General features: G+C 34.1%; 1 protein-coding gene across 7 annotated transcripts in view; it reads left to right on the top strand.

Moving 5' to 3' along the window:
* Window positions 1-25,132, top strand: part of LOC132906645 (collagen alpha-1(XVIII) chain) — a 348,851-nt gene that overhangs the window by 1,779 nt on the left and 321,940 nt on the right. For all 7 annotated transcript variants that reach the window (XM_060959006.1, XM_060959002.1, XM_060959000.1 and 4 more), the window contains exon 3: window positions 20,373-20,443. In XM_060959006.1, the coding sequence (XP_060814989.1) occupies window positions 20,373-20,443 (71 nt within the window). The remainder of the gene's footprint in view (window positions 1-20,372; window positions 20,444-25,132) is intronic.

Here is a 25,132-nt window from a genome sequence, read left to right as displayed (position 1 = left end):
GAAACCGTGAACGTAGGGTAGTTTCCCGTGGTGCAGTCGTAACAACCAAAGGAATCATGGGACGTGGAACACGATGGTAACGAGGTCTTGGCCGGTGATAAATCGACAGTCGTTCGTTCGTTGGAAAATCGGGTTCACAGACGTAATTCGGCCTTTATTTACGCGCCGCCATGAATGGAACGAAGGAAAGGCTTTCTTCGTTCTGGTCGTTGACCTCGAAATCGCTTTACGTTCTACCGGTTGTGTTTGCTCTTGCTGTCGCGTGTCATTGATTGCGTTGTCGCTTCGTAATTTTCGAGTCGTGTTGTCTTGCGGATGTTTGGAACACTGTACGCTCGAAACTATTCTTTTGCTCGTTTTTGCTCGATGAACGCAAGTTGATCGATGTTTATGTGACTGGATTCACGTGTACGCGGCTGTTACCGCTGTACAATTTATAATTCGTACGAGCATGAATATGTCGTTCGCGTTTAAATTGTGAGAAGGTAGAATAAGGTTGTTTCGAGTACGGTTTGGAGGAATAAATTAATATCGTGGAGGTCGATAAGTCAAGAAAATTGAGAAATACTGATTAAGAATTTGGTTGGATGTTGGTAGAATTTTAAGTAATATTTGCATCGAGGTATAATTAAGGTACACGAATAATATTTATATAAATAGCATGATAAATATTCATTGTACTATAAATAAGCAAATTTAAAACATCGTGAATTTTTCGTTCTAACTAGTAATACGAAAATGATATTTTCATGGCACATTGAAATTTTATTCATAACGAAATCTAAATATTTAAATAACAAATTTGAAGATCCAATAATAATGATTCCACTCGTCGTCTACCTATTAATAATTAAAATGTTTAGACGTCGGATTTAGTTTTATGTGAATTTGATCTTCTGCAGGAAAATTAACACGTATTTTATTTCCTTCGTTTGAATTCACGAACGTATTACAAGTATAGAAATGAAGAAATATTCTTCTATTTTTCTTTTGTCGACTATGCCAGGTATTACATATTCAGTCGCACTTCTGGATAACCGGATCTGCTTCTGGAACACCCATTCTTCGTCTAAAATATCTGTACGTTCACGTATCGTCCCAACGGAAATTCAGTCGTCTATAATAATCGGGCTGGTACGTTTCCAGGAACGAGCCAGTCTCGATCCCATCAAGTACCTGCGCTTTGCGTTTCCTTAAGTCCTTTATATTCATTTAACAGTCATTTAAGCGCAGTCACACGCGAGTGCGCGATTTGTAAAAGAGGAAAGATATTTCCTTAAAGAACCATTAAATTTTCCACGCGTCTATTTTATTATATTTGAAGTAAAATTGGAAAAGAAACATTTGATTTTCATTTTACGTTTCTTTTCGATAATTTCTTAGCCAGGCATCTCGTTTATATAATTGTAATTTATTTATAAGTATTCGTAAATATTATGGAATTTATAGAAGAAGAAACTGTTATAATAATACCATAAGGATCGATTTATAAAATATTTGCATTAAGTAGTGATGCGTATCTTCTTTAATATCTAGACACAGAAATCAAAGTTTATACATATGTATTTCCATATATGAATATTGAATTCGATTGATTTCTTCTATTCAGAATATTTTCATCGGAGAAGATTGCCGTAGAAAGTTATTCTGCGAAATGGTATGAAGAGAATAATTAATCATATAGTGTATATGAATAATTTATAGTACCTTAATTTATTTAGAAGTTGAGCCTTATTCCGATAGGTTTCTGTGAATGGATCTATGGACAGAATAAAGATGAATCAAAGGCAATTTTATTTTGAGACTATGATATTTGTGTACTCCATTCGTGACATTTATTTAGTATTCTTCGTCTTCTTATGAGAGATCTCTTATTAATAGAAACATGGAAGAATAGTATTTAGTAGTGTTCGATGTATTATTTATTCGTATCGGTTTAAATCTGGCTGACCTCGTTGTAAAATATATCACGTAGAAGATATAGATTACGATAAAAGTTCATCGAAATGTTGCATTATTCCAGCAATAGTTCAGTGGTGTAGTATGAATTCTTTGAATTCTATCAATCACATTTTGAAACTATGTACTTTATCGCAGGCTATAGTATAACATGATAGGATAAGCGGTTTATACTCAGTGTTGTGCAGTTTTATAAAAGACGCTTCGTAAAATATATTCAAAGATACTATGAGTAGGTGGTTGTAGTTTTTGCGAACAATTAGTATATTTACAGAAATCGAAATCATTTTGTAACGTAGTAGGTAATTTCAATGCTTCGAACATGACAAAATATATGCAGAGATACAACGATATACAAAATATCGAAAGTAAGATATATTTCATAAATTCAGAAAATGCGAGATGCTTTTATCGAAGAATCGAGGAAATACGAATTTCTTAATGTAATCTTTTCAAGTAGAATGCTGTTGACGATTTATCGCTGGCATCTTCGTCGTTGCTACAAAATTGATCACTGAATTAAAAGGAAGAGAACTCACGCCAACTCATGCAACTTTTCTTAAATGGACTTACACAAACCTTCGCTCTCCAAACTTTCTCATTAAACCTTTCAAATGGAAAAGAACCTTTGAGAACACGATCGACGTATCGAAGCATGCCGAATTCTCTACTTAGATACTACGAGGAACACGATCATGTATCAGGAATCGTACTCCAACGAGCGGTTGGATTTGCATTATGCAGTGTCACGAGCATATCGCGATGCGTTCACGCGTATATCTTGCCAACAAAAAGTATTATAAAGCGAGAGAGAAAGAGAAGAAGGAGGTGTAATAAACGAAAAATAACGCGTCAAGCCTTGCATCGTAGGTGCATTACGTGATACGGTATTAATCCCGCTGGCCGAAGAGGGTCGAGGTGGCATTCGCACTTGCCGTGTTTTTCGGTTCGACGACATAACTCACTGTCGTTGCTCTTTTTGGAATTCTCTCTCTGGCCACCCTACTAGCGCGTCGAATGCAAACGAGAAAGAGAGGCAGAAGGAAGAGACAGAAGAATAGAAGGTGAAACAGAGGCAAGTGGGAAAAGTGAGATGGAAAAAGGGTGAGTATAACGAAGAGAGAGAGAGGAAATTGCGAGGGGATGAGAGAGGGGTGAAACACACGTGGCACGTGATGTCCGCGTGTTAATCCACGCGGAGTGTATTTACGAGTGCGTTCGCATTCGGCGCACGTGTGCCGCGGCAGCTTTAACTGGGAGCTCGTAAGCGCGACGCGGACTACCGTGTTGCGCGTTGTTCTACATCCAGTCGTAGATAAAATCTACGAACGTGTCGCGACCACTGTTCTTCCTTGCACGCCAGCAAATGGCTGATTCATTTTCAGCCCCCGCGGAGGATTCCTCTCTCGTCGTGAATTCGTAGGATCGTTCCCATCGTTTGTCCCGGACCCGGTGTGCCCTCGCTTTCCCAGAATAGAAACGACTATTTTTTAATGCTTTTTTTGCGCGCAGATTATCGCGAATTTGTGTTCCAATTGTAACGGATCAGCTGCAGGATCGCGATTGTAACGATCCTTGTTGGAAGGAGTTTAGGGGAGAGTTTGAGGGTAGCATTTTAAACTTTTATCTTTTTCCTATAAATTTCTGAATTTTTTTCATTTCGCGTTTGCAAGTTAGACTCCTCTAAAGCACAGTAATTTTGGGATAATTCTTTTCCTACGTTTTTAATATTTCTCTTTCCATCAAATGAAAATAGGAATTGGAATAGTTTGAGGAACTTTGGTAGTTTCGTTTAAACAGACTCAATACCGTGTAATTCATTACTAACAATTTTGTGAATTTATGATTACCGAACATTGAATACTTTTGTCCGAGAGGAGACATATCTTCTGTCGTAATCAATCACGGTAACAAAATATAATACTTGATTTTGATTTATCAGTAACAAGTTCTTATACACGTACCACCGATCATATTTGATTTCCTGCTATGCTAAATTTATTCGGTTTATTTTCTTCATTTGAAAGCAAGTCATTATCCCAGTTTTTAATACGTATCAATAAAATTATCACATAACTTTGATGACTCCACTTCACCGATGTTTCAATTCCTCGCACGAAAGATCGAATGATACGGGGGAAAGTCAGAGTTGTTAAGTTAGTCATTGGAAACGCGAATTCGAAAAAGCGTTCGTTTCCCTCGTATTCGCGGCAGCAATTACAGTTCGAAAGAACGGTTCTGTCGGTGTAATTCACTGTAAAATTGATAAAGAGAACGGCGTATTCGCGCTGCTGCTGGCAAAGGTTTCTGAAAGGGAAAGAATAATTTATTTCCATACGACGAGTCGCGAGGAACTTTTATAGCGTTTTCTCGAGCGAAAACTATTCGAAAGTTCAGTCGGTGTCGTCTGCTCCCATAATGTACCGGCCAAGGTTTCTAGAAAATTGAAAATACCGACTTATTCATGGCTCTGTCTATTTTGCGCAACGGGTTAAGGGCGGATGGAGTTTTGAAAACAATTCGGTGAACGTTGCCATTCCCGATACACGTGCGCCTCTGCATATCGGTATTAAATTCGAAAATGAAAACAGACAAATTCTGAATTCATCGAGATACGCCGATGGATGGGCTAATATTAGATTTAGCGGGTAAACGCGATAATGGCTTTGTTCGCCGGTTAACGCTATTCCAAACAGTCACGTGTATTGAGCCCTGGAATGATATTCCCCCTTAACTATTCTGATTTTTAGACGACTTTATTCACGGTACGTTTAAATTTTTAATCTCTCCGCGTGTACGCGAAATCTTACTTGGAGATTCACAGAGTGAAACATAAATCTTTGCAATTGTTGAACTCAAATGATTAATATCCTTTAATAGTATACAGTCGGAAACATTTACCAATATATAACGCAATAACTAAGCTGTCGATTGATATCTCGTTTGTTGAAAAAGAGCAATTCGTTATAAGGTAAATGGAGATTTAAACAAATCATCGAATTCAATAATTGAGATAATACGAACGTTTCTCTAACTGTATATTTTCAAGCAAACTACTATATCATTAAGCAAATTACATTCATCTATACTGAAATCTATCATTAAGAAGAAACTCGCCGTGAAATTCTGTGTTACAACAATCGACCGTTCTATTCTAATCTTCGATCGAATAGCATCCACCTCGTATTTTCACAATAACTCGTTAACATGAAAGATACACTGCAGCACTCAGCATGCAATTAAACGCACCCTGACGCAACTGAAATTGCAACACGCAGAAATATCATCGAGCCTGTCCGCTTCTGTTAGAGAAAACGTTCGATCGCCGTATTCAAACTTACTATTCGCTCTTTACCTCGTCGTTGGTCGTTTCACGACCATCGCGTATTTCAAACGTTCGTTCATTCTCGCTGGAAGATTGCGCGGCGAAATCCTTTCCTCGTCCGCGAACGTTCGTTTGTTCGATTCGATTCGCGTGAAGAAGAGAGGGAATTACTCGTAACGCGTTTCACTGGCGGGAAGAGGAACGAAAGGGCGGCGAATAAACGTCAGATTCAAAAACGGCGAATAAATGTGACGCGGAGGTGGGACACGAACGAGCAAGGACGTCTCCTTCGCTTTGACAAACGAAATTTCAACGCGAGCACAGATCCGTTAGTAGAATTTTACGATTGGATTCGGAAGAATTTCATGAATAATGAATGCTACGAGCGTGCGGGCGTGGCGACTATGAATGAAATTAATGGAGGAATTAAAGAACGTGAATGCATAATAGGCGGATAGAACTAGGATCGAGAAATTCGTAAGACGCGATGACGGATTGGTTATATGAAGGTTTGGGACATTAATGATTGACTTAAACGTTTGACAATGTACCATGGTGAATCATATGTAACACAATTATTAATATTTATCGTTTATCGAAAGTTAGATATATGTATTTTTTTTATCTAATGCGAGAAATGCAAAATTCTTAAGAATTAACTGTATTCTAAATACTTCGTTATTGTGTTATACTTTCAAAGGGTTAACCTGTTAATGAAGTCGTTCCGTAATTAGAGACTTCTATGATAGGATATATGAGATGAAAAGTGTTAAAATGTTTTTTTAAATCTATCTTAGAATTTATTAGTATTTATGTCACCTTCTTGCAATGAACTATGGAAGTAAATCTTTTGTTTCTTGAGAATCGAAAAGGGATAGTATACTTATGCAATGAAATTAGAAAATTGATAAAACCTGGAATTGATCAGTTCGGCATTAATACACATTGTACATTATTTAGTATTCCTCGATATTGTTTCGTAATTCGTCGTTGAATGCTTAGAAATTATTTGGATATAAATTACTCGGTCCAATTAGTCGTCTGTAAGAACACAATTTTTCTTCACGAGGCTAGTTGATCGCCGACGAAATTGAGACTGCAACAAAAATACTTGATTGTTCATGCTTGTATTAAGTAATTTCTTGAGTTTCGCTGGAGGAAATATAAGTTGACACCGGTGCTGTAAATTGTGGAAAATAGACGGGCGTGTATATCTGCGTTCCACGTTGAATTGCCTTTTTCTAGCGTCCAATCGCTTCCATGCCACTCTAACAACATTTTTCTCGCGAATACATTTCGAAGGCGTACGAAAGTTAACTCTCCAATTTACGGCCTTTCAGGGGATAGCTGGAAATAGTGCAGATTTTAACCGCGGTTCCAAATGAGTCGGATTTATCACAGACGACGTGTAATCCTTATTCGTGATACGCTTCCTGTTCTCGATGAATTTCTAATGATTACTTTAAAAGCTAATGGTTAAAGAGTAATCTTAAAATAATTGGTATTGATTTATGGAGAAATTATTCAAATGAAATAGTGTAATATAACGTAGGTAAGTAATATATGTTAAAAATTGTCTTTTTTGTAGGTACATTTATTTTTCACGACATATCTTACGTTTCGTTTACAAATGATATGCTGTACTTTTTGATGTTAGTTTATTGTCTTTTATTTGTGCCAATCGATAATATTGAATATCGTTAATGTTTCATATTTGGAAATGTAGAAACTTTACAATTACATATATTTTTAGCTTGGAAAAGATCACACGTGTTATTTAATCATTAAATGGTTGTCCTCTAATTTCTAAAATCTACAATTTTGTTTTTTTTCTTTACGAAGTCTTTATATCTACGCGATCAATTAAGGAGGATAGACGCCGCCTTTCCAATATTCATCGGTAGGACGCACTTTCAGATCTGCCTACGCGAATTTCCAATTACTCTGCCCTGCAAATTCCTCAGTCTTCATGTTAAAATTGAACCTATCTAGCATCCTCCTGTCGAAATTAAAACTTTTATTCCAATTAAATTCCGGACATTACCCTTTTACCTTAGATATCGAATTAGATCAAAATGAATAACTGATTTATTAATATTCTATTATAATGTCAACGTATAGTTGTATACTATTAAAATAATAAATTATCAAAAAAAAAAAAAAAATGGAGTAATAAGAAATACAGTAAAAATATTTGTAAAATTTCTTCTAAACGTTATCGGGAAATTAATTTTATTTTGATCGATATATTTAATATCTAATTATACTAAATTGCGTTCAAGCCGTAATGCTTAGGTAATTGAGTCAAACAAGAGCTTATGCTAACGATGAGTATTAAAGGAAAGTTTGAACCGACGTACTGATGAAACCTAATCTATGGGATTTTCAATGATCAAAGATACAAATAGCTTCAGAATTAAACCCATAATTTTACTATCATTTAGGAAAATGTTGTGTTGTTTAATTATGTTCTAATGAAGACAATCATTTACATATAAACAACAGTATGAATTAATTTCTGAATTATTGAATATAACGATGAAATAAATACTAATAAGAAAAAATAAAATAAAGTAAATTATTTATATGTTTAGAAAGCAACCTATTTCAACTCATCGTACGAATGTTTTGTTCCTTTTATTTATCATATTTTTTTCGTTGCGAAACATATCGTGATAATACCATACATAATTCTACGTTATAGTTTCAATTTCACCAGAGGTTCAAGGTACCAGGAAGTTAAAGGCGTGCTAGATCTCATGTTTAGAAGTTTTACTGCCATATAAAAGGAGAATTCTGTGTCCACAAATATGGTGCACGAAAGTTTTAACCTAGTTTCTAGTGGACAACTTTCTGTCAAGAATACTGTCTTCATCGTTTCATATTTATGATCCGCCATTTAATGGCTATAAGTTTTTCGTCATTTCCTTCGACACTATAAATTTAGTCGATTGCTCTGATCATCATCTTGTTTTTACACTTTTATCGTATTTCATTTCTAAAAAAGAGAATTGGCGACTAACATAATTAAGACAAAAATATGTTAATAATAGTAACCAAAATTCTTGATATATTTATGATACTACTTTTAATTCTTCGATTCTGTCATTACCTTTTTGTGAACATCTACTTCGAATGTATACATACGTATAATCAATCATCTTTCCATTTACTACTTTCTAATAAATTTCAAGAATGGAACAAAATGTCCCCTTTTTCATTCAACCAGAATAATTGTGCCTTTCCTAAAATTGAATCGCAATTGTCGTTAATCCATCGATAGGTGTGATTTTATCTTATCTTATAAATATCAATGGTATAAACGAACGAAATAAAAGTAACTCTTAGTTGTCCGCTCGGAGAAACGTGCAACTGCCTCGCATGCCATGATAAATTAAGTTCAAAGCATGCAATCGTGGAATACGATGTAGTTCGCGTCGCAATAATGCACAAGCATACCGGTGTGGCCACAAATGAAACTGCTAACGCGGCATTTATTTCGAATTGTACGGGCGAGGTGAACCGGTGATTAACATCAAGTTTCTTTTTATCTCATGGAATTGTCATCTGTTTTACCATGCAGTAAAAATTTTTCGGATCGAAGGATGTTAATTTATTAAGAATAAAAGTCGCGTTGAATTTTGTTTAGATTGCATGTATCAACGCTTTTATATTTCGTAAATAAATATTCTTGCAATTTTTATCGCGGCATTCCGCATGGTGTTCCTCTGGTGGGTAAAACGATAATGCATTGTAACGGCTCAATTAATATGGAATTTAATTAAAACTCCGTTAAAATGGAAATGACTGTGAGAAGGAACGGCTGTTTCGTTTAATATGTAATATTAGTTGTGGCGTTGAACAAATAGAAATGCTTTCTCCGGTATGCCATTTTTAATTTAATGAATATAGTCATGAGTATCAATCTAATAGTAAATACAAAGAAAAATATACTTTTATAGATCAATGTGTCTGCTCTTACTAATTAGAAATGCAATAATTTTAGTGAGTTTCATCTTCAGATCTTTGCGTAGTTTATTATACTATACCTATTTTATACTATTTTCTCTATAGTTTATCGCTATTTTATTAAATTTAAATAGCAGCTAATATATTTTTAGATCATTTATTTCCACATAGAAAAATCTTCTTCTAGTTGATTTCATGGATCTCGTAAAATTTCAAAGTGGTTAAAGAAAGTAATTACCATGAGATTCAAGTACTTTGGCATATTAGGATTTTCCTTCCATTTTCTTGTTACCTTGCTGAGTTCCATTTTCTTTTATAGCATTATAATAAGACTGTATACCCATCTAATAAGAAAATATCGTTTCACGACATTCTAGTTACAGTTCAGCCGGTGTTACAACAACTCCTGGTCTTTAAGTAGATATTTCATATTGTCATACATCTTTTATTACATTGATTCAACGATTTAAAAATATATTAAGTTGAATTTATTCATCGATTTCGAGAGATAGATTCAGCTTACTGTAAAAGACAAACATCAAAGGAATATGTATCCGGAAAGTAATAAAGAAGTCGATTGCAGTAAGAAGTTACTGGCATCTTGGGCAATTTGCATTATTTGTTAAAATGAGACAGTAGAAGCCGTAAGACACGAATATAAATTGCATTCTTGCTACGCATAGTCATAAAATGATACGATTCTTGAAACTTTACGAGATGAATTTATTTTGTCTTCGGTAGTGGACACTCTTGGTTGCTTAAAAATTACAAAATAATACTTCTCTATTTTTATTTCAAAAGTATAGAACCTGCTTCTGAGCTGTAACTGATATAATAATATTAGGACACGGGTTTTACGAAGTGTAATAAATTAAAGTAATCGAATCTAATGGTATGGTTTAGTTCTTGCTGTTTCTTGAAAATCTTTACGAATATCTAGGTTGCTTAAAATGAGAAATAGATATAATAAAATAAGGAAATTTCACATAAATAAAAAATGTTAATTTTGCCTTTACAACTTCATTAAGTTTGTGGATAAAGTTCTTTTTATACAAATAGACATGAACAATATAAGAGAATCAAATATAAGAGGATTTTTTAAAAATTCAGATTAAAAATTAAATATGAACTTCCTTTACTTTCCTATCAATGTAAAGGACCTGATGTAAAGCAAAGGACTTAACGAAGAACCATATGAAATGAAACTTTCATTTTCCTAAAATTTCACGTTCGATGTGTAATTTTCATTCAAAGAATGTGAATGAATAATTTTATATCAAATGCTTCTGCAGTAATTACGCGAGAACTATTCCAATTCAAAAACTATTTCACCCTTTAAACGTTCTACCAATTCTATAAAAAAATTCTTCGATATTTATAAAAACCTCCTAAAACTCATTTCAGTTAAAACTAAAAGAGAAAGAGAGAGAGAGAGAGAGAGAAAGAGAGAGGTCTCTGTGTTCACGAAAATAATAATTACACTAAAAATAGAATCCAAATGGAAATATGTTCCATCCGAAAAATAATACGAGTATTGTACTTTGAATATTTTACATATTTTTATATACATATATGCATTCTATGCATATTTGGATCTTTAAATTTCTCACAAGTGTATCCGCAGTCTGATGATATGTCTTGGTGTCTATTTTTCTATTTGTTCATTCCATTCTTCCAAAAAACAAAAAAAGGGATTGCCATTGCATAATTCCTCGTAAATCCTGAATGGCATTTCCCAAGTGTGCACCGTGGCTAATCTTAGGATGTAATACTGGCGTAACCGGGCAGGTTGTCTGACACAGTCCGATCTAAAGAAAGAAAAACGAGATGAAAATTCTCGGGCGGAATAGTTGGCAGTTTTCCCTTGAACGTTGTAGGACGTTGTCGTTTGGGGTTTAAAGCCGGAGCAACAAGCTCCGATCGATGAACTCTGTCGATGTTCCTTTTCCTCCTTATGTGTGAATTACACCATGTGCTCCTGGACAGGGTTAATGAGTGGAGATGCATGAAAAGACACGCGCGTGTAAACCAACGGCGATTAAAAGCGTCTGTGTCGCGTGTCTCGCGAAGACTTATACTGAAAGGTTCAGCCTACGTTTAAATACCGAGTTATTTTAATCTTTGTTTCGTGCGGACTTAAGAACTTAATGGAACAGAAATAATTTACCGAAGAATCAAACCTTTTGTAACATCGTGCAAAGAGGAAAGTATCAGAAGGTGTACAAAAATATTCGAATATCTGTTTACCTTCAAAGGAGTGGGGTTTAATTATAAAATTAGAGATGAGAGATTCTATAACGAAGTATAAAATAGTAAAAAATATTAGCATAAAACGGGATGAAATTGATTTTTAAGAAACGCTTGGATAATCTATGTATGTGTGTAAATGACAGCAAGAGGAAAGTTGGCACAGTTGAAAAATTAATCGATTCCGTTAACCGATGCAATGTCGTAGAAGTATTTTTACGTTTTTATGTATCGGGTCTCTTTGCTTATAAAAACATAACGTGTTCTATATAGAATCTTGTATAAACGCTTATCACTGACTGAAAGCTAGTTTAGGAAAGTTACTTTAACAAGTTAAATAGATGATAGTTGCGCTATTTGAATTGAGCAACTTAACGTTGTCAGCTGAAGTTTGACCAGGTATGCATATTTCCTATCAGTCACGGAAGATTAAGTTACCGTAAGTTACAGCACGTCTTGCTATAATTGCATTTTCTATACTATGGAAGTTCCAACAGATTTATTTAAAAAAAAATTAGCTAAAGGTTCTATCTCTAGCTAAAGCTACATCTCTTTTATATATTCTGTTATATATTACCATTTCCTTGATACATTTAGAACTCTGTGCTTTAAAGATAAGATTGTCAAAGTGTAGAAGACACATAAAGTATTCCTTTTACAATTTAACATCAAGAAACTTTGTATCCATTTTTCCAATATATTTATGCAAAACTTAATGAAAAATTTAATTATACGGAGTATCGAAATTCTGAAAACAGGAATTGAAAAACACCTTCTCCGTATTATCTTAAAAAAATATAGTATTCTTTATATTATTCTTCATCATAATATACAATATTCTCTATATCACCTTCTATAAGTAAATTATTATTATTATAGTATTAGTATTATAAAATACATAAAGAACTCTTGTTCACCTATTGTCTACAATTTGTTCCCCTAATTTCAACATAATTTTCTTTCGAATAAAATCATAGATGACTCGCACAATTTCACCCAACAGCTACATACACAAATTTTGGAACAGACCTACAAAATCGAGTTGTACAACCATTTGTAATTACTCCTCATCAAACTATCCGTTCCTAAGCTCAGTCCCCTTTGTTCCTAATAGCTTTGGAATTAAACAGACATAAAGCATTTTGTCCGTAGCATAAAGCTATTGCGCACGGAGTGAAGAGGGCTGAGATTTTAAGTCAAATAAATTCCCGTTTATTTAGCGACTATAAACGGCGCATCGCATATTCCTTTTGAAGCATTATCGCGATGTATTTTCGCCTAACGCGATTTTATGATTTATATCGCGTTAGTCGACACGGTTGAACGTTCTTTACGAGCGGATCTGCACGTTGCTCATCGCTTCGTCCGTTCGTCAATACGGACACGAACCATTTCTGTCGTGAATCTTTACGAGCGACGTTCAGGCAAGCGTCAGGATCATCTTGACCGCGTATCGCCAGAGGCACGTGGTCCTAAACGTCGGTTTATAGATAGCGACGTGCCAGAGATGGCTTAAGGGACTGGAGGACGTTGTTCAGCCACGACCATGGTTGAATTATCGCCTCTTACGAGACCGAGATTAAAGTTCCGCTTCCTAACGTTGAATTCAACGAAATTGCGATTTTCCTTTGTCCACGTAATGCTTTGAACACATTTCGTTTTATGTTAAATTTTTGGGGTTTGGCCGGCAACAGGGTCTTAATGAGAATTTTTAAGGCTCGGTTAAAGTTTCAGATTGAATTACACCCTTTAGGTTTTACTCAGGAATTGGGATTGAATGAGAATTCTTACATTTTGATCAAGATTAAATATCGACTGAGAATTTTTAGATTGTGAGTAACGATTGGATAGGAAAGACGTAGTTTTGTTGCGATAGCTTCTTGGATAGAGGTTGGTTTTTGTTGTAATCGAAAATAAAATATAATTTCTGTGTGATAACGAGCTTAAGCTTCTGTATTAATACAGAAAAACACAAACATTCATTTTTATACAAAAATTTCATGTCATGGGCAAAATGTCTTTTAAGTAAAATATTAGTGAACGTGTTTTTTGTATTTCCCACTTGCGTTTATGTTTTTCTCTTGTATTTTACAATTAAAATAGAAAATATTGTAATTTTCATTTTTACTAACTCTCAGTTCGAATCTGTAGCTGACAGTTTTGTAGATGATTCGCAATTCAAATGGGGAATCGCAATTTCGTGAAGCGCCGAATGGTTTTATCGGACACCTGCAGCTCTGTCGACTCTAATTATAATAAATTCGTTCTGTATAGACAGTTGGTCTATCCGATAGTAATATCATCACCATAAAGCAGCGTTATCGGTTTGTTGACTCTATAACGTCGGTATTGCTTGTACGATATTACAGCGGTAGACAGGTTGTAGGTACATCGATTACATTTCTATGTACTACATGAAGTGGAAGATTAAGTCGTAAGAATGCAATAAAAGGGAAGAGACAAGATACTGCTAATAATTTTGAATTTATGAACTATAAGCTATTCAATTTTGTTGCTTCGTCTCTTTGATAGATTAAAATGTATCTTGTGAGAGTTCTTTTTCCTATATTTTCTACCTTCGCATTTATATTGTAATAATAATCTAAATTTTCATAAACCTCCACTTTTATCCAAAGAAATAATTGTTTACTATAAATATTTTTTTGAAACTTCATGACATTGTAAAATCTAGATGGAGAAAGAAATAGCGACAAGAAGATTATTAAACAAATACTTGGAATTTTATTTTACAACCACACTGTTAAAAAGCAGATTTCGATAAATTGAGTGAGAAAAAATTGCAAATGAAATCGTACGTTAACAGATTAAATTCTCTTCTTAATCTGAATATTACAAAGAGAGAAAAAAAAAAAAATCAATTTCACGATCTCTGTAGTACATACATTGAAGAAGAAGCTCTTCTTTCGTCGCCTTACTACTTCATATGTTTCTCACGCACGTGTCAAACATTCCAGGAAGGCTCGTAAACATATCGAAAGTCTGCGCGAATTCTTGGACCGTGTTGGAAGCCAAAAATAAAAATGTTTTCATTAAGTGTACAAATCTCTTCTTCGGTTTCCCTTTGGCACTATAACCACGAGAGATTTGTGATCTTACTTTCGGTTTTCGGGACAGGAATAAATTAACTTCTTTATTTTTCGCCATTCGTCATCTAGTCATGGCTCCTCGAGATTCGCTGGACCATGTGTCATCGATCGCAAAAGCTCGATGAAATACAAACCAGCATCGTTCCCTTCCGCGTACGCGCAATGATATACGACGCTGTTAATTAAAGCGTCGGGGGAAATTCGACAGAGTACAAGGCGAACTTAATGGGGAGAACGTCGAAAAAAATATACGAGCATTCTGTAGATAGCACGGTATCTCTAGAGTGGTATGATTCGGACAAATTTTCGCGGTATAACTTTATAATGACTATGCGAGAGGATGCGTTGGATTTCATCTCTCAAGGATGCTTGATTTCTTGCTTTACATAGGTGATAAGAAATAAGATAAGATTGTTCTTATCAATTGGAGGTCGTTTTAGACATTGCAATAGCTCACAAAAGTATTCGAATACTTATAAAAACTTTCTACGAATATATTATTTATATTATACGAATCGTCTTGAGAAATTTTATTGGCACTGCAGTGACGATTGTTAATAATTTTTAATACAAAATTGCAAATGTACATAGAATACCTACGAGATATGTATTTAGTGCTGGTACATATACATTTCGTAGAAATTACTAATTTGCGAAGAATATTACTTTTAAATTTTTTAAAATAAAAAGAATCGTATAGAAAGGCATCAAAAATTTGATCTTAACCCGTTAAAGATATTAAAGTATTTATACTAGCGCGATAAAGAAGAATTCGAGAAAAGGCAGTAATTAACCGCATAATTTCCTGAAACATCTGAATTAAAGCCAAACGACGTTTCCTTCCTGTGACATCAGATTGTAAATGTGAAATTGGTTATCCGGCGTCGTCACTCCAAAGAATGGAAGGTACGGATCCTTTGTTTGCCGAAGTTTCCCCAGAATTTTGTCGGCTCTTCAACCGTCTCTGGTGCATCGGTTCATTAACGAGCACCACTTGGGCGTCGTCGTTGTCGTCGACGACGTCGCCACTCGAGTTCCACGCTTAATTATTCCACCTGCTACACGTGTCTCTGGATCTCATTGAGGCTTTCCCCGTTCTTTTAATTCCGCTTTATATCGTTCCTTGGGCCACTAGGTTAATGGAGTGTCGTCATTCCTCGACATTACAGCGAACGATGGTAGCGTCCGTATTTTCATTTCTCGATGTTAACCTCGCCCCCGTGAGACAGCTTTACCGCCCCGCGACCGAATTGAGAAATTTAAATCGCTTCATGGAATTTTTGCAATCTTCCTGCTAACATTCTGCGAGATGTTGAGTAATTGCTTGATTTAATGTGCGCGTGAAGTTGCTATTAAATGAGCGTTTCTTTAGGATGATCCAAAAATAATTGAATTGTCTTATTTTTATAACCCTTTGTTGGATCAAATATGTTTAATTAGACGGTGGATACTATTGCGATGGGGAAAATGATAATTATATTTTTTTCATTGCATTAATTAAAGACAAAATGTGTCGTTCATTTATTTTCAAGTGTTACTTATTATGATTTAAAAAAGACCGCCAAAGGACATCAAATTGAAACAAGAGTTGAGCAATAAAATACGGACTGAACTTCTTTCCTTGTAGAAGTTACACAGACATATACTTACATATTTCTGCTTTGTGATTTCGTTATTTCTTATTCGTTATTACAAATTACAACTGTTATCGTTGCGGTATTTTTCTTTTTCTTTCTTTATGGTACGTTTCCGTTGGATTGAGATTTATTTGCCTTTTCCCTAAGAAATTTCTTGCTTGATGATGTCATCCGTTTAAAAAGATGAATCTTTCAAAGCAGCCGGCCTGTTGTAATAAAAATAAAAGTGAAGATCTTAATCGACGACGACCAACTATCTTTTAATACGAATAATTTATGAGCTTTTAAAGATAAAAATTCTTCATCTCCCTCTAACTGGTTTCATTAATTTTCTTCTTTTATCTTAATTACGAGTTTTATGTTGCATCATCAGCGACGAAATTGTCTTGATTTCTTTTTATTACTTTAATAAACAACTTTGAGTCACTGTTCATTATTCCATTATTTGAATAATATTGTTTATTAAATCAAAATTAAATATTTCTTTATTAATTATATCGGGACGTAAATTATGATTTAATGAAAATTAAATTTTCTTCATCTTGTTGTAACGTCTGCTACAATTCATTATGGTCATTTTGAAGAAGAAAAGTTGTTTTTTGATTTATTCTTTCACTTTTTTGTACACGCAAAACAAGACATTTTTTCCACTTATCGAGCAAGTCACATTTATTATTAATCACATATTTGTTTACAAAATATCATATATGCAGTTCTACCAATAAAATCCCGATATGTACGGTCAATAAAAGCTCATTCTTTCATTTGTGCTCAATATGCTTTTATCAAAGTAGATACTGTCGGTCGAATGGCAACGTTACGAATCATACATTCTATTATACGTTGAATAAATTGTATTATATGAATAAGTACAGCGAGCAACGAGTAACTTTCTTTATTAGTTCAAATTTTTCATACAGATTTTAGAAATACGAAATATCTTATCAATTCGACATAAAAGTATACCTCATAGAGATCTCTCTATGTTAGTTATTAGTTTTAGAAATATTTGCAATCATTTTTAGATTACTCTACTGCGTTATTAAATTAGAATGTTACTTTTTTCTGCCTTGAAGTGTGTAACTGTTTTCCCTTATCCTTGGCGAAGAATTTGCTCGATGTTAGCAATATTCTTTTTTCATTTTCATTCCACCCATTGCGAATCGCCATTGCGTGAATTTAAAAGAGCTATCCCATTATCCTATTAAAGCGTATGCATGTGCATTTCAGTAAATGTTCCGAAACACATTTCCTACATCGCTTAGAAAGGAAAGAAAAAATATCTGAAACAACTGTTGAAGCATAATATAATTTTCGATATTGAAAACAATTTTCCATAGACTCGCGTTACAAACTTAACATTCTTATTTTTTTTTTTATTATTTCTGTAGGATATTATTTATATTTTATACTGTATTTTACCCGAATTCCATTTTAAAGCTATAAAAACGGAGTGCGACAACTTTGAGTATTTTATATTTTTCATCATTCCTCGTCGATCGTTTAAATGTCGTCATAAACCAATGAGTTTGATAACTTACCGAAGCTTTTTCAAATTCGTTTATCTCAATCGAATTCCGTTATAGCATCAAAGTGCAACGACCTTGACAAACGGAAATCGAAATCCGCGGGCACGGCCGTATACGTGGGACGGTTGCAAGCGTTACGCAAGGCTATAGTCCTCGATCGTGATTCATGATCGACGGTTGCTGCCAAACGCCCGCAATCGCCTTTCGCCGACTGATGCAAATGCGTGTCCACACTCTTGCAACGAATTCCTCGTGTTACACTAACCTCGACACGTGAGAAATCGTCTGTAGGTTGACGCGCATACAGTCGTACCTACAGTAGCATACATAGACGTCGCGTCATTCGATGTTACGATCGTTTTATCCGCCACTTTTATGTATTTCTATGGATATGCGTAGATTTTTCTGCTGACAAGAAAAATCTCTTCGCTTGCTCGTACCATAAAAGAGTTCGTAATAAATTTCAACGTCCATTTGGTTTGGAAAATGATTGCTCGGGGATTTGCTAAAAAAAGAGTTATACATCCCATAAAGAGCTTAGATTCCTACTAAGTTTATTACAGCATAGAATAGAACAATAGTTAGATTTTAATTACAAGTAATTAATAATAAAAAATTTCAATATTTTCTTTCTCGAGTCAGTCATTATTAAACCTAAGGTTTTAAGCAGTTTCGTGTCCATCGTTTTTGATTTTGTTCTACTTTTGCTAGTCTTTTATCCGTGGAATCTTTTACCTCGGAAGATGCTGATTTTTCGATCTAAGCTTCGGAGACCTTTTTCATACCCTTTGAGACTCTGCTTTCTTATCTCTGAGATTTTCTTCTCTTTTAAAACCGAAGATTTGGAACTATATTTTATAAATTGTTGTTACATTATTTACTTTAACGCGATTGTTATAATCTTTGTCCCGTTTTAACTCACAGTTATACCTTTCACACTTCCATGTGTTAGTAAAATATCGCCACGCCCTTAACGCTGTTGTAACATACGTAATAAGAAAGAACAACCCTCGTGTATACAATTTTAACGCAACACTTATTTATCTTAAAAGAGCCGTCAAGATATGTAGAACATTTCATAAAAGGTGGATTTCCTTTTTGCAAGGGGTACTTACGCTGAATAAGTTCGTTGTATACAGTAGCCATTTTCACGGAGCAGATTTTCAACACCTTTTGAAGACTTGCTTTTTCCGTAAGAGATCGCATTAACGAAACACGTTTCAGCGAACCCAATTTTCCGGCGTCCGTATCATCCGCCCCCGCTTTCAGTCTCAAGAGACGGACTTTATTGTTTTACTCTGGAACAACGCTAACATTTCGAATCGTTTTTGCGCTAATCTCGCGCCTTTCTTTCACCAGATCGCGTATCTCTTCCTATGCAATCGTTACAGCCCCCATTTAGCCCCGTTTTAATCGCTATCGTTTCGGTTTTTCATTTCACCATATCTCCACATCTGTTTTTACCTGTGCATTTAGCTCTATGTCGGAAATGCTTGTATCTAAATACAGGAAAACCGAGTAATGATCGATACTCAGAATATTGGAATGATACGAAGGATATCGTAACAGGACTATCAAGAAGTTTTTCGCGTATCTAGAAATGATATTTCAGTGGAAAAGGGAATTTTGTGTTTGCCATGTTTTAAAGATAGCATAGATATAGAGTAGCTTAGGAATAATGTAATATATTATTCTTATGTCAAAGAGAGTTATGTATACGTAGAACGTAGAAGAACTTTAACAAGAAAGAGTAGTTGAAAAGGATTGTTAGGAAAGTTGGATTTTTTTAGTTAGTTTGTGTTTCTATATTGAAAGAAAGTGTAACTTTATTTCTTCCAATCTTAGTAAATGTCGTGCATATTAATTTAAGTCTCTCTGTAAGTAGATGGAATTGGTCAAGTTGCTATCAGTATTCCTTCGTTAACATCTTCGTCTTTAATTTTAATTGTAATCAGAATATTTTAAAATGGACTTCGCATTAGTTACTTTTCAGCCTAAAAAACAATTAGATTTACCTATTCGTCATTTATCTGTATTGTTTTTACAATTCCCATATAAATATCACTGGAATTTTATTTTATCCTGGAATCAACATTACTGCGTTATACAAGAATTATCCAACATACAGATTTCATTATAACATTCGTATCATGCATTTAAAGAAAGAAAAGCATAAACGTATAAATCGGAAGAAAATTTGATTATCACACTATATCGATATCTATTACATTTTTAACCCATTTGCATAATGGCTCTAATTAAGAGGATTGGTCCCTATCACCACGCGCAGTCGGTCGTAGGTGCAGTAAATGAGATCCGAATTCTTCATGGAGTTTATCGAAAATTTACTGTTCAAAACGATTGGTAGACAGTGTTACTTCGCAAACATCGCATCCTACATTCTTTATAACAGAGGAAAAAAGTAAAAATTGTTTATTTAGAAAAGAATTATTTAGATTAAAATGGAAATAAAAAAAAAAAGCAGTCGCAGCGCGCGTAATAATCCGCGTTTGGTGATAAAAGACAGTCGCAGGATGCAAATGGGTTAATTAATTATTTCAAATACGAAATAAAGTAACATCGGAACATTTAATTTCAGATTGCAGTGGTTGATATTCGTCCTGTTCTGTGTGACGCGCGTCAACGCGGACTTTTTCAACGAGAAAAAAGGTAAGTGTCAGTTCATTCAACGATAATGGGCCGACTCGGGGGTTGGTGATTCAGAGATTCGAGGACCATTTGTCCCTCTCTGCCCTTCCAGACGTCGTCTACTATGACGATCCGTGGTACAAAATTCTCAGGAGGGCTCTTCACTCGTCGAGGACTTCTCAAGAATATTCAGCGGGTTTTTTACCAATCTTTCTCGCGAACTTCCAACGTTATTCGTTTTACGTGAGCAATGCTTCGTTACAAAGCTATTCGCGAATTGTCCGCAACAAGCTGAACGAAATTTCGTCGGTTTCTGTTTCAATCGCTTTACATTTTTCAGTAAGTCACTTTTCGTCTGTGTTGTTTTAATATTCATATCCTTTTCTTTCTTACTGCAATAGCTTCTTGTTTTTATCGATTAATAATACTTATTAGGAAATTATATTTATTAGGAATTGTTAGCGATTGTCGGTTTAATTTTAGGATCAAGCTGGTTCTTGAAATAAATATTTAAGGGACAGTTAATATAAATATAGAGAAGTAAGAGAAATATTAATGGAAAGGACAAAGTTAAAAAGGAAGTTGAAGTGGTTTGTTTTATTTACACTGTATTTCATGTTGATACCAAAACTTCATCAAATACATGTAAAGTATGAACAGTTTGTTTGTCGTACTGATAGCTCCTTTGAATTCAGTTATAGCTCGAATTTCTTCCGTCGAATGTGGAAAGTGCAGTGATTCTTTCCGAACCCGCGGACTTCTTTCTTACTTAAGTGAGGTCGGTCACTCGTAAAAACAAATCGTCCACCCATTCTCTATGGACCATCTCGTTGAAGTTGATGTAACATGAAGTTAGAATCTTTATTTTTGGATTTTTAAGTTACCCTTATATTGTGAAAGTAACAACGACAAATTCGATTATTTCAGATTATCTGTTCGTCCATAAGATGATAATATCAAAATAATATTCTTTTATCCTGTATCATACATGAATTTTCTTTAAATAATTCTCACTTTTTAACGCTGCAGTATAATGTGAACGCTTTAAGAATAATTTGTAATAGCAATTCTATTAAGGGAAAGTATGATAAATACAGGATTGTAACAATTTTATGGTGTTGTAAATTTTCACGAAACTATTTCATATTTCCGAGCAATTTTCCATTTTTCATGAAGTGAGGTAAAATATTAGCAGTAATGCGAAGCAAGTTTCGAAGAAGAATGGAGATTCCCGAAGAAGGATTTAATAAAAATCTTGCTTGAATCGTGATTACAAAGCCCTAATATCTTGAAATGGTTTTATGATCATCAGCATATCTTTATTTCCTCCTTTAAGAATTTCATAACCCGAAGAGTCGCTTCTCAGATTCAGCAGATATTTCATTCCGGCGAATCGTTTTTATACAGACCTTCATTTCGTTTCCGGCATTCCATATTATTCTGATCAGTCGTTATAAAATCGAGGAATCACGGTTGAATCGTTAAGAAATAATTTGTCGATTCTTTCATTTTTCCTATACTGTCATTGTATCGACAAATATATTAAAAGCGAAACAAATATTCCTTTCTTCAAGATATTGAAGGAAGTTTGTAAAAAAGGACGTGTCACGGTGATGTTTCCACTTAAATCGATATCATTCCATGTTTTAAATATCTTTTTACTAAATGTAAAAGTATCGTATTATTGTACGAGTATTTCTTCAACAATAAATAAATAAATAAAAAAATATATAGTATAATATATATGCATATATATATATATGAAATTTTAGTAGATTTTTAACAAGTTTTTTAAATAATTAAAGAAACCTACACGTTATATTAACGTTTGAGGAAATATTTTGAAATTAGTTTATGGTTGAAATACCATATTTTTTTTTAACTAAAATAGATTTAGTTTCTTAACTTGTCGTTAACATTTATTAAATTTCCAAATAGCTAATTACAAAATTTGAATACGCAACACGCTATCTGTATCAAGAAAACAATCGCAATGCTCAAAATCATTTCAACGATAATTTAAGATTATGAACGATTCGCATTCATACTTTAATTTCCCAAGCGATTTTGCGGCGATGCATAGACACAATTCTAAGGAACTGTCTCGAAGACAATCCGAAGTCGATAATCCACGAACGCAAGAAGCATCGCGTTATCCGGAAGCTCGAAAGACTCAGCCGCTCGGTGAGTTTCCGGTTCTCTTATCAGGGGCGGATGCAAAGAGGGTAGGTCGGCTATGTCGGTGGTGTTATAGTATAGGAAAGCGGGGTGAAAAGGGACGAATAGCTCCCACAGGATGCGAGATAACTCTCATCCCCATAGCCTCATTTGTATCCGCCTCTCTTCTTCCACCTTCCATGGTGAACGGTTACTTTTTGCATCATTGCCTCGTCAATATTTAACGACGATTCATTGGTCAGACCCAATTGCCATTCAGTTTCATCTTTCTTCCCTACTGTTTTAAAACGATAATTGAGAATATTTAATTATAACGACTAATTTTTTACAATTATTGTGGAACTTCTGATAAAATTTAGGGATTTATCAAAGAAATATAGACGTAATTGAAAATATCATAAATTACAGCAATAGAATAAAAATACTATTGTTAGAATGAATGATATTAGTTTATGTTTTAAGCTACATCGAAACGTAAGGAATAATAGCAAAAGATTACGCTAATTATATCGAAAAATTCTTTTTTTTAATGATACTACTGCTATTTTAAAATATTGACCAACGTAAATGTAGATATTCTTTTATGATAAAAGATAGTTTCACTAGTACTGCATAATAGGATCGTGAATAATTCCTTTTTCTTTTTTTTTCTTCTAGAGAAAATACAGATAATTGTTTAGTTTTTATTTGTAATACATTTATTCGATAAGCTGGAAACTAATTCCACGTGCAATTGCATTGGTCGTCGTAACGAAAAGAAAGAAACGATCCGAGAATTCATTGTGGTTCATTCATCTTTCCATGAAATTGTTCTTGCAACAAGATAATGAATATACTTGGATGCGTTTCAGGAACCGTGCAAATAGAAATTTACTGCTATTGGTTTAATTATCTTTCCAGCGTACATTTCAGCGAAACAGTAGAATATGGACACGAAATAGATAAATTACTAGAGGAGCATCGTCCACGTTGATTTATCGCTGTGAGAGTTTGACCGATTGAAATTAAATTCAATGGCATTCTACATCCTCAAAGATAGTCAATATTCCTTCTGATGATAGACTGCAAGTTAGACTAAAGATAATCGTTGAACCTATTTGTTCTATCCATTACGTCTAATCTTTTCTAAGAATAAAACAAAATACATATATGCTACTTTATTTGGCGCAATTGTACATAATATTTTTTCTCACAAATATTTAAATTTAAAATTTTGCCGAATTGTTACCGAAAAATGGTACGAAATTTAGTGACACGGTAGTAAAAAAATATGAAGCATGGTTCTCCGTTGTCTGGCAGACGAAGCGTTCAAAACTGTTTTATTGTCGGTCTGTTTACCTTAGGAAACAGCGAGGAGAATTGCTTCCTGAGAATGTCGCGAATAAGGAACTGAAATATTACAAATTTGCATCGAAAATGTTTTAGTTTACACGACCAGCTCGACAGTTGTTCCGATCGTAAAGAAAATCCTTACTTCTTCTTCTCCGGCACGCTCTCTACATTACATTTTCGATTCGATTCCTCGATTACATTTTCATACTCAAGAGAAATAATGCGTTAAAAAGACAGTGATGACTCGAAGTATAAATATCTCTTAATCGAAAAGAATATATCTGCCATTTCATTAAATTATTAAATTGGTCTCGGATGTAAAACATTCTTTTTGCCACAAGATTTGATAATGATGAATATCGTTCATAAATATGTCATTTCAGTTGTATTGTTAAAAAAAATAGAGCTAATAATATTTATTAGTATTTTTTAGATGAATAAACTATACGTATGTTCAGACTCAGTTTCAATATTACGAAATGTTTATAATTCCCTTCAGAAATAACGTGTAAATTTGTTATATTACTTATCTTTCAACAGAAGAATTTCTGACTATTATAAATTATTAGGATATCAAATTCATAGAAGTATAATCACATAAGAGTAACGATGAGCTTAAGAATTTCATCTTATATCGCTATACTTCTATCAAAAAAGTTATTTGAAGTCTAGAATTCTTCAATTAAAAAGTTTTCAAATTTGTAAAACAGAACTTAGATCTTCAACAGGCAAATAGGGAAAAAATATCGAGCTGAACATTATGAGGAATAGCGGAACACGTCAGATGCCGTAGCGGTTACGATTGATAGCGTAATTCTTTAGAAATAAATGAGACGTCGCGGTCGGCTGGATTAAAATTTATGAGCAGAAACAAGGTCAGTTAAAAATCGGAGACGAACTAACAGTGACAGTTTCTTTTCAGCGACAAGGGGAGATCATGCGGGAATGCGCTAAAATAATGTTCTTACAACTAATATTCTTTCCAGTTATGCTCGTAAAAGGTTACATTTAACGAATCCTCTAATAATTTTGATATGATCAATATGCATATTAAGACCACACGCAGTGACTACATTTAACATTATTATCTTTTATTATGAAATATTGTAGATCCACGTTCAGTAACGTCTCACGCACATTAATATCCGAAAGTGCTTTCCGAACCAAATTCCTCTGGAAAATTGCATCACTATAAATATC

Source organism: Bombus pascuorum, chromosome 5 (assembly GCF_905332965.1).
Source record: "Bombus pascuorum chromosome 5, iyBomPasc1.1, whole genome shotgun sequence".
NCBI lineage: Eukaryota > Metazoa > Arthropoda > Insecta > Hymenoptera > Apidae > Bombus > Bombus pascuorum.
The sequence above is the reverse complement of the archived record's forward strand: the minus strand, read 5'-3'. Positions and strand labels throughout refer to the sequence as shown.